This window comes from Bos indicus x Bos taurus, chromosome 17 (genome assembly GCF_003369695.1).
Source record: "Bos indicus x Bos taurus breed Angus x Brahman F1 hybrid chromosome 17, Bos_hybrid_MaternalHap_v2.0, whole genome shotgun sequence".
In the NCBI taxonomy this organism is placed as follows: Eukaryota; Metazoa; Chordata; class Mammalia; order Artiodactyla; family Bovidae; genus Bos; species Bos indicus x Bos taurus.
The window spans coordinates 37558367-37569225 of record NC_040092.1 but is presented as its reverse complement, the minus strand read 5'-3'; the positions used below and the strand labels follow the sequence as shown (position 1 = coordinate 37569225).

The window sequence follows — 10859 nt, the reverse complement described above, 5'->3', positions numbered from 1 at the left end:
TGAGCTTTAAGCCAACTTTTTTACTCTCCACTTTCACTTTCATCAAGAGGCTTTTTAGTTCCTCTTCAGGCTTTTTAGTTCTTCCCTTTCTGCCATAAGGGTGGTGTCATCTGCATATCTGAGGCTATTGATATTTCTCCCGGCAATCTTGATTCCAGCTTGTGTTTCTTCCAGTCCAGTGTTTCTTATGATGTACTCTGCATATAAGTTAAATAATCAGGGTGACAATATACAGCCTTGACATACTCCCTTTCCTAATTGGAACCAGTCTGTTGTTCCATGTCCAGTTCTAACTGTTGCTTCCTGACCTGCATACAGATTTCTCAAGAGGCAGGTCAGGTGGTCTGTGATTTGTCATAGGGGTTGGATAGTTACACAAAAAGGAAATTTCCAGAAAAGATTTTGAAGATACTCCTATTCTCATCGCATTTAAGTGTGAGCTATCTCTTAGTTGACAAATGCAATTGCCTTGTGTGTCATATCTTCATATCAACCTTGGATACTGCACTCCTAAAAGGACAATGCAGCTTAAATCCACATTGGACACAATCGTTTTCTTACTTTAAACATGGGAGAAGTGTTAGGAAATAGCAAATGCTCTAGTGCTTTTAAAAGACCCCAGAAAGAGATTAAAAGATATGAGCAAAACCCAGCTTTTATAGCCACTATATGAATTCAGCTGCTCTAAATTCTTAGAAATCGTAAAGCTGCTTAGACAAGGTGTTGCTTAAATGAAGGTGGATATTGGATGATGCCTCACTTGATTCATCAGCTATTACTGAGAATAAGTGAGATGGAAAATGGGCACAATTCAGCTTTTTCTATGCAGCATAATGGACCCAGAATTTGGCATCACTGTTTAACACAGGAAATGCATGACATTGGAGACAAGGAAGCCTTGACTTTTGCTCTAACTTCACCACTAATTTAAGAATGTGGTCTTGGGCAAATCAACCTCTGCTGCTACTGCTAAGTCACTTCAGTCATGTCTGACTCTGTGCGACCCCATAGACGGCAGCCCACCAGGCTGCCCCATCCCTGGGATTCTCCAGGCAAGAACACTGGAGTGGGTTGCCATTTCCTTCTCCAATGCATGAAAGTGAAAAGTCGAAGTGAAGTCGCTCAGTCATGTCCGACTCTTAGCAACCCCATGGACTGCAGCCCACCAGGCTCCTCCGTCCATGGGATTTGCCAGGCAAGAGTACTGGAGTGGGGTGCCATTGCCTTCTCCTAAGTCAACCTCTACAAATGTTAAATTTCTTATCAGCAGAATGTGACTCAATAAAATAATCAATTTGAAAATACTTTGCAAAAATAAAAGTATCAAAGAAATAATTCATCCAAAAGGTTGTGAACACCATTAAAATTTACCACTCGGAAGACCCCATGCAAATAAGACTTAATTGTGATTCACAGACATATTTACAGAAGTGGTATCACATTATGGAGGACCATAGGTCTAGTAAAGACAAAGAATGGTCACCGTCCTATGCCTGAGGAAATCTGGATTTTCATAGGAAACAGAGCTCCTAGTAAAAAAATCTCTCTAGATGGTATGGAGCTTAGCCAACAATATAGTCTAACTTTAAAGGGAGAGAACTATATCTTGAAAAGTCAAGAGACCTTTAGAGAAACCAACAAGACATACATTAATACAGGCATCAAGCTCCAGACAAAATTAAAGTTTTACAAAGCTGTGAAAAAGGCTCAAAAAGAAGAAATTCTTGCACGAGACAGAGTTCTTGAAAGTCATGGCTGGACAATTATGCAACTGACTGACCAACCTCTTTGGAAGACAGCTTTAGGGACCTGGGTTACTCTGGACTCTGAGACAGACTCACAAACAACATTAAGCAACTAAAATAGCTGCTTATTGATAGGGGAAATAGGGAATGTGACACGTGGCAGTTAGCAGCCTACTACTGATTCTATTACTGCTATAGTCAGAGAAACCAGCTGATGTGTCAGACATGTTAAAAAGTGAAAGTTTGCCACAGTGTACGTTTGCTGTAGCTTTCTCCCCAAGCTTCTATAATGATGCTTGTTACACAATAATAAGGACAAGGCAGGGGCTTAGGAATTCAATTTTCTACAGGGTCCTGTCAATTCAGCCATACACTGACCTATTCTCTAATGGAAATAGCCGGAGAAATACAAATATCAAGACTCTGAGAACATCAAAGGCCTTGCTGGAAAAGCCCCCACACAGAAAAAAAGTGTGGGTGTGAATCCTTCCACTCTGGAAGGGTAAAAGCCTGAGCTGATGATGCTGGAAGACACACTCAAAGTCTTTAAAGAAGTGAAACAAGTATAACAGAGTTGACACACAGATTACTAAATAGCCTTTCCCTTAGAACTAATGCTAAATTTGTGGTTTTGATATGAAAGGTACAGAGAGACATTACGCAGTTTTTAGTAAAAAAGAATAAAATAAAATAAGGAAAAGAGCATGATCATTTGTCTCTAATCTTTTCTAAAAGAAAAAGTTATTTGCCTATAATCTGGTTTTTTCTTTACTTTTTTTCCTCCTTAGGAACTGTAATGCTTGTTTTTACATTTTAGGAAGATGTTTCATATTCTTCAGAATATTGTCTAATGCATATCTAAAAAGTACTGAACCATTTTTCTCTGTTCTTTTTAAGTACAACTGTGTTCCTTAGAATGTATAACCTGGACTTCCCTGGTTGTCCAGTGGTTAAGACTCTGTACTTCCAGTAAGGGAGGCACTGGTTTATTCCATTATCAGGGAACTAAGATGCCACATGCCCTGTGGTGTGACCAACAAAAAAAAGTAAAAATTATGCTCACAGAATGTATAACCTTTCCTGCCTACCTACCCTCAACTTAATCTTAAATTTAAATATCTACATTTTAACCATGTTGTCAAAACTCAGTTTAAAGTCATGTTTCTTCTTCAAAATTGTTTATATCCACCTTTCTCAAGGCAGTAATCATCTTTTACCTGGCATTATACTTGTCTACCTATGAATTTTCTACTGCACGTTTCCTTTGAGAAAGAATATAAATGATAAGAGTGTGGAGTTTGGAGTAAGAATATTCTGATTTCAAATCCTTGTTCTGTCTCAAACTGGAAGTAAGGGCTAAATAACTTAGAACAAATTATTTAACTTCTCTGACGTTCAATTTTCTACCTACAAAATGGTACCATCACTTCACAGGTAAGGCTTAAACGAAATCATGTGTCTATGCATACTTTTTTTCTTTCTATATACCTGACAGTATCATAGGAGTTAGAGAAGTGTCTACAGAATAGACAAAAATAAATAAGGTAGTAAAAATGGGGAAGTTGTAAGACATGGCTTGGAAAAGTATTTCCTCAAATTTTCCCAGTTTAAATTAGAAGTATATATCTATACCATCATTCAGGCAGTTAGTGCACTGTACTGAGTGCAAATGAACATAATCCCAAGTATCCTACCTGATCTAATGACTAAAAAATACTGATCTGGTATTATTTTATAACTATTATTGTTACACTCAGTGTCACAGGTGCTTTAGAGACTAAACCTAAATTTATTAAAGAGTGAAAACATAAAAACTAGAAACTTATGGATTAGTTTATACATGGCACTCTTTGAACGCTTTCGTGTTCAGTCACGTCTGACTCTTTTTGACCCCCATGGTATGTACCCTGCCAGGCTCCTCTGTCCATGGAATTTTTCAGGCAAGAATACTGGAGTGGGTTGACATTTCCTGCTCCTGGGAGTCTTCCTGACCCATGGATTGAACCTGCATCTCCTGCACTGAAGGTGGATTCTTCACCGCTGAGCCATCAGAGAAGCCGTATACATGGCACATATAAAGTCTACTATAAAACTAGCATCGATACCCTTGAATGTAAACTCATTTCTGAGTATTTGTTAGTCACAAGTTTTTTTGTAGTATTTTATTTTTTCATAAAGGTGCTCCAAGAATTGTAATGAATATCCCTCTTAGTAACTTTTATTGCTAGACTTCTGGCGTCTGTATTGGAAGAGTTATGCTGGAGTCAGTTCAGTTCAGTTCAGTCGCTCAGTCGTGTCCGACTCTTCGTGACCCCATGAATCACAGCATGTCAGGCCTCCCTGTCCATCACCAATTCCCGGAGTTCACTCAAACTCACGTCCATCGAGTCAGTGATGCCATCCAGCCATCTCATCCTCTGTCGTCCCCTTCTCCTCCTGCCCCCAATCCCTCTCAGCATCAGAGTCTTTTCCAATGAGTCAACTCTTCGCATGAGGTGGCCAAAGTACTGGAGTTTCAGCTTTAGCATCATTCCTTCCAAAGAAATCCCAGGGCTGATCTCCTTCAGAATGGACTGGTTGGATCTTCTTGCAGTCCAAGGGACTCTCAAGAGTCTTCTCCAACACCACAGTTCAAAAGCATCAATTCTTCAGCGTTCAGCCTTCTTCACAGTCCAACTCTCACATCCATACGTGACCACAGGAAAAACCATAGCCTTGACTAGATGGACCTTTGTTGGCAAAGTAATGTCTCTGCTTTTCAATATGCTATCTAGGTTGGTCATAATTTTTCTTCCCAGGAGTAAGCGTCTTTTAATTTCATGGCTGCAGTCACCATCTGTTGCAGTCACCATATGTTGGAGTAACTGAGCCCAAATACCCCTATTCTGACAATTGCTCTCAATCCACAAGACACACACACATACACGCATACACATTCCATGGCTCATCATGGCCTTCTGGACTGCTTATTACCCTGTCTTTCTCACTCCCAGCCACAATAATTAGGCCAGTACTGGTACACCTCAAGCTAGCCATATTATCGTTCTCCTAAAGAATATACAAATGGTATCCATAAATTCCAGTTAGTAAGCTTCCTATAAACAAGCCTGGGGATTACTATTGTTATGCTAATTTTTTCCCTTAAAGAAATATAAGTAATCGTTCAACAGATAGAAAGAAATGAAATGGGCATGAAGAGGGAGAAAGACTAATATAGCTCAAATGGCCCCTGAGAGACTGAGAGGAAGAAAAAAACATCCTTGATTCTGGCAACATTCCAACTCTCATTATATTCCCTTAATGCCCATAAAAAATAATAAAGGAGCAAAAATAAATTTGTAAAAAAAATGACTAATACCCTACCCCCACACACACAGCTAGCAGTAGTAGTACTCTTGTATGCAAATCCTTTTCTGAGTATTTGTTAAACACCACACTATTAAAAAAAAGTACAACAGACATTAAGAGATGTAAACAGACACAAGAAACATTAAAATTAAAACAGCATAAAACAGTGCCCCAAACTCAGTATTTTATGTATTCTAATTTTAATACCTCTCTAGCTGATTGTGTAAGAAGTAATCTATCACATTGTATGCATTAGCTCAGTCATCGTGGAGATAAAAGGTAAAGCCATCCTGGAACAGGAAACCAATATTCTTCCTGTTTAATCAACAAATCTAAAAATTTATTCTTTTCAACTATTTACTCTTGTTCTTGTCCACCACAACATGGTGCTCCACATGTTCCGCACAGTTTTATGACAAAGAGAAATTTTTCATGAGCCATTTTTGTATCCCCACCCCCTTAAAGAAAGAGGGAGGAAAAACTGTTTCATACAGAAGGCGTTAGTTGTATGAATTAGAACTGCCACCTAAGTGTGGGCTAATGTAACCAAGAGGGATTTCACCTAAATCCATTCAGTCAGTTTATGGGGGTTTAAAGAAATTCCAAAGAGTCATCAGAAGAGGAAAAATAAAGGTAATGCTTTTTGCCACACAGGTAGAATCTTTGAAAGTATGTGTAATATGTAAAACATTTTGACACCCCCATCATATTTTTCCAGAATTAAAAGTATAAATTGCTTCTCTTGTTCTAGAACTTCCTATCTGCCTCTCTAATCACTACTCACAGTAACCTCAACTCCTGCCACAATGTACAAGATACAACTCTTGTCTTGCATTGCACTAACTCTTGCACTCGTTGCAAACGGTGCACCTACTTCAAGCTCTACGGGGAACACAATGAAAGAAGTGAAGTCATTGCTGCTGGATTTACAGTTGCTTTTGGAGAAAGTTAAAGTAAGTTTATTTTCTTTCTTACTCAAATTATTACAGTTAATTTTTCTAACTAGAGTCTGCTTTTTAAATAACAACCTGTTATGCTTTCTCAGAATCCTGAGAACCTCAAGCTCTCCAGGATGCATACATTTGACTTTTACGTGCCCAAGGTTAACGTAAGTACAACTTTCTATGTTCAATTTAATTTAAGAAAACTGAAAGTAATGTGAAAATTTACACACTAACTGGATTAATAGCACTTCATCTGAGGAGAAGAAATAGTAACTTCAGTATCTTTTTAAAAAGAATCTCAAGTTTGATAATGGGCTTCTGAAAAATGGCTTTGCAGTTTTTTAAAAATATATACTTATGTATATTTTGGGGTAGAGGAAATGGGAAAAAAGGAATAATATTCTCACTTTATTGCTGCATATTTAATTTAAATATTTAATTTAATATTTAAAAAGATTGTGTTGACTTACTTTTTTATTTAAAAATATAAAACTCTGGAGATACTTGAGCATATCACTTTACCATTCAAATTAGCAAAACTGATTTCAGAGGGCCCATCTGAAAAAATCCTTTATTGTTTTAGGAAGGATTCTTAAGGATCTTCCTTCAAGAGGCAGTACAGCATTAATCCATAGCACAGATCCTAGGACAGATTATTTAACCTGAAATCTCAGCTCTGCCATGTCCAAGCTTTTGTAACCTTGAGCAAGTTACCTATTCTCTTTGTGACACAGTATCTTATGTAAATGATAATTGTATATACTTCATACACTTTTGTGAGAATTAATGAATAAATGTAAAGTACTCAGAATAGTGCCTGGCATACGAGAAATGCCATATAAGGAGTAACAATTAGAAGTAATAATAAGGACAAAATTCTTCCTGGAGAGTATAGAGTAAAAACTGGGACTTACACATCTTTTATGCAAATAAACCCAGACACTTCTGGTGCTATATGACTTATATTCCAAGACTAAAAGTTCCATTTGGTTGTCTGGGGATTCAGACAGATAAGCATCATCCAAGCTCCTAGAGATACACTAGGTGTGTCAAGTTTCCCAGTTGTTATGCCAGTCAAAGGTAATGGCCAAGACTCTGATCCTAAAAAGCGCTTGTCCTTGGGTGAATAGCCCATAAGAAAACTGTGTTTTAAGGGTCAACTTTGAGGACATTAGATATCAAACTACCCTTTGAGACTTCCCTGATGGCTCAGAAGGTAAAGAATCTGCCTGTAATGCAGGAGATCTAGGTTCAATCCCTGGGTCAGGAAGATCCCTTGGATAAGGGCATGGCAACCCACTCCAGTTATTCTTGCCTGGAGAATCCCATGGACACTGGGGCCTGAGGGGCTACGGTCCATGGGGTTGCAAAGAGACATGACTGAGCAACTAACACTTTCACTTTCTTCACCCTTTTTTTTCAAACTACCCTTTTAAAAGATGAAAAGGAAATACAGATGCTCCTCCAACTTAATCAGAGTCACATAACTCTTACTTCCAGTAGCATAAAGACACTAGACTATTCTGAGGGAAAGAGTTCCAAGTTCATGTCAAAAACTTAAGCCTTAAACTTATTAATTTTTAGTAGCAAGTTGAAAGAGCATTAGATGAAAATGTCATAAGATGTACGTGGTGTATTCCTACCTCTCTCTCTAAAAGTGAGGTAACAGATTATGTACAGGGTGGTAGAATTCTTTGAAATTTAACAGTTTCTAAATGACAACACAAAATCTATCTGAAACTAAAAGTAATGTGATAAACTCCATTCATTTCTCCATTTTACAACTATTCCATGTTTGCAAAAGAATTTAAAGAGGTGCAAAAACATTTAATTCAAAAGTTGTTATGATAATGTTATAAAGAAAAAGAACTGACATCTAATTCTGGCTCCTGGATAATCCCACGGGCAGAGGAGCCTGGTGGGTTATGGTCCATAGGATCGCAAAGAGTCAGACGTAACTGAGCACACACACATACACACCACCTGGTCATGTGGCCTTGGGGAAGACACTTAAACTCTGAGATTTAGTTTCCTTATTTGTAACATGGTGATAACACAGTGTATTACGTATGTCAAAAGGTGGCTGTGAGACTTAAATGGACTTATTTAGGACAAAACACTTTGAAATTATAATATACCATAGAAATATGAAATATTATCATTATATATATAAGTATGTATATGTGTGTACTTGTGTGTGTACATGTCTGAATCAGGGAGCCTATCCAAAAATCCTTCAAATACTGTAAGCTTTTATTTGATTGAGATGTTATGTTTAACAATGCATCTTACTATAATTTTTATAGAAAAATAAAAAATTAAGATGCAGTTTTATGGGCCTTGCTATATCAAGCCATTACTAAGTAGTTACAATTAACTAATCTATAAAATGTTGCGATTGTGACAGATTGCATCCAAGAGCTCCCTGTCCCTAACATTCTATATGATTCATAACTCTTACATTATTAAAATATTAGAATCATAGAATGTGAACCTACACTTCCAAATTATGACTACTCTTGGCTCTAATAATTTCTACACAGACTGGAAAAGAATTCAACCTATATTGGTAATTTGCATTTGGGTGCAGAAATGTTGCCTTTTTTGCAAAGCCAAATTAAGCTGAAATTAATGACTTATTATTTGTTAACTAACAGTTAATGCTAACTACGGGCAGCTAAACTCTAATTTTTCCAGTTTTATAATGTAAACTATATTGATCCATCTTTATAGTAATGCTGAGAAACAGAGAATTGGTACAAACTATATACTGTCTCTATTAATAAAATAAATTTTGATATTAATTTCTGATTCTGACCTTTAGTCAGGGAAAATTGATCTGATAATTATTTTTACTACTATTCAAGGCTACAGAATTGAAACATCTTAAGTGTTTACTAGAAGAACTCAAACTTCTAGAGGAAGTGCTAAATTTAGCTCCAAGCAAAAACCTGAACCCCAGAGAGATCAAGGATTCAATGGACAATATTAAGAGAATCGTTTTGGAACTACAGGTAAAATATTACTATATTTGTTCTCCTGGAAATAAAATAAATGGAAGGGCATTTTAACATTGTGTAACATTTGGTATTTGTGAAGTACTCATGCATTTAAATTCCATTATGAATATAAGTCATTTTTATGTTAGGTGACAAATTGTGGATCTGGGAAGTGTAAGCTAGAGGGCCTCTATCTACCATCCACTCAGGGACAAGCCCCTACCAATGCACTTTGTCACCCCTCACATTAACACAAAACTGGGATTGGGAGAAGATACTGAATTGAATTTCAAAGAAAGGAGACAGGTGTCATTATATACAGTAAGTCCTCTACATATGAATCTTTAAGTTGTGGACTTTCAAAGATGTGAATGTGCATTCACATGTCCAATCATAAAAGTTAGTGCACATGTCTGGCATACATTGTCACTTTCCTGCATCCTCTACAAGTGATGTGCTTTGTGTACTTTATTGTGTAGTACTGTATAGAGTACAGTAGTAGTGGGTATTTTTGTTTCAAGCCCAGGATGTCTAGAAGCAAGTATAAAAGCAGCAGTATATAGCTGACTGTGTTAAATTGGGTACCTAGGCTAACTCTGTAGGACTTACAAACAAAATTCAACTTACAAAACCCGCTTTTGGAACAGAACTCATTTGGATGTAGGGGACCTACTATATTTTTAAATTTTTTTCAGATCATCTTCCAGAATAGCTAATTCTGATTACCCAAAATACTTTTTAAATGGGGTTTTCCTATCATTTGGTAGAAGAACTAAGTGATTTGTTTAAAAAAATGGCAACCAGTAAAATGGCCAATGGACCAGATAATTAACTTTTTATTTAGAGGTAATACTCACTTTCAGGACCTTAAGAATTTTAAACACATAGGAAGCATGAAATATACAAGGAACTTGGGTGATGTGAGAGATTCATGGCTCTCTTTCCTCATCCATCTGTCAAAGTACAAAATTCATTAATTAATAGACATCCTAAAGGATAAAAAGCACAAGTTAAATTACAGCTTATATGTCACTATCTGGATATCATAACATACACTAATTTAGGCACATAATTTTGGTCATTTGAAGAAAATGTGAATGTTAATATGTTTAATATACTTGAAAATAAAGGCCATAACTCTATAAGACTTGAACTGAAAATAATTGTATATAAGGTAAACTACTTTGAACTAAAACAAAATTAAAATGTTTTCTTTTGTAGGGATCTGAAACAAGATTCACATGTGAATATGATGATGCAACAGTAAACGCTGTAGAATTTCTGAACAAATGGATTACCTTTTGTCAAAGCATCTACTCAACAATGACTTGATCACTAAGTGCCTCTCATTTTAAACTATCAGGCTTTCTATTTATTTAAATATTTAAAATTTATATTTATTTTTTGATATATGTTTTCCTACCTTTTGTAACTGTTAGTCTTAAGATGATAAATATGGATCTTTTAAGATTCTTTTTGTAAGCCCTACGGGCTCTAAAAAATTCAGTTAAATTATTTATCCTGAAGTATTTATTTGTATATTGAATTTTTAAATATAATGTCTATGCAGGTCATTGACTAAAATTATTTAATAAAGTTGATGAATAAAAACAAACTCAGATATTTGTCATTCTGGGAATAGCACAGAATAAGGAAGGTCCTGTAATATGGCCACAGGTATATACTGTAAAAATTTCCCCAAGCAATTTTGGAAGAGATATTCATGTGGGAGCCCATTCACTAAAGAATGGGAATTATTGAGATATTCTGGCAAGTTATTAGGTAATGACCCTAAAGGATCCTGTAATTCTGAAACTCCAATG

General features: G+C 36.3%; 1 protein-coding gene across 1 annotated transcript; it reads left to right on the top strand.

The window, feature by feature from the left end:
- Positions 1-5852: 5852 nt before the first annotated feature.
- IL2 (interleukin 2) lies at positions 5853-10651 on the top strand. Its single transcript, XM_027513542.1, has 4 exons — positions 5853-6046; positions 6139-6201; positions 8905-9051; positions 10258-10651. The coding sequence occupies exons 1-4, from the start codon at positions 5900-5902 to the stop codon at positions 10366-10368; spliced, it is 468 nt and encodes a 155-aa protein (XP_027369343.1). The 5' UTR covers positions 5853-5899; the 3' UTR covers positions 10369-10651.
- The last annotated feature ends 208 nt before the right edge of the window (positions 10652-10859 follow it).

Coding starts and splice junctions, on each gene's coding strand:
- IL2 (XM_027513542.1), top strand. CDS start 5,900: ATGTACAAGATACAACTCTTGTCTTGCATTGCACTAACTCTTGCACTC. Junction 6,202..8,904: donor TTTACGTGCCCAAGGTTAAC/GTAAGTACAACT, acceptor CTACTATTCAAG/GCTACAGAATTGAAACATCT. Junction 9,052..10,257: donor GAATCGTTTTGGAACTACAG/GTAAAATATTAC, acceptor TTTCTTTTGTAG/GGATCTGAAACAAGATTCAC.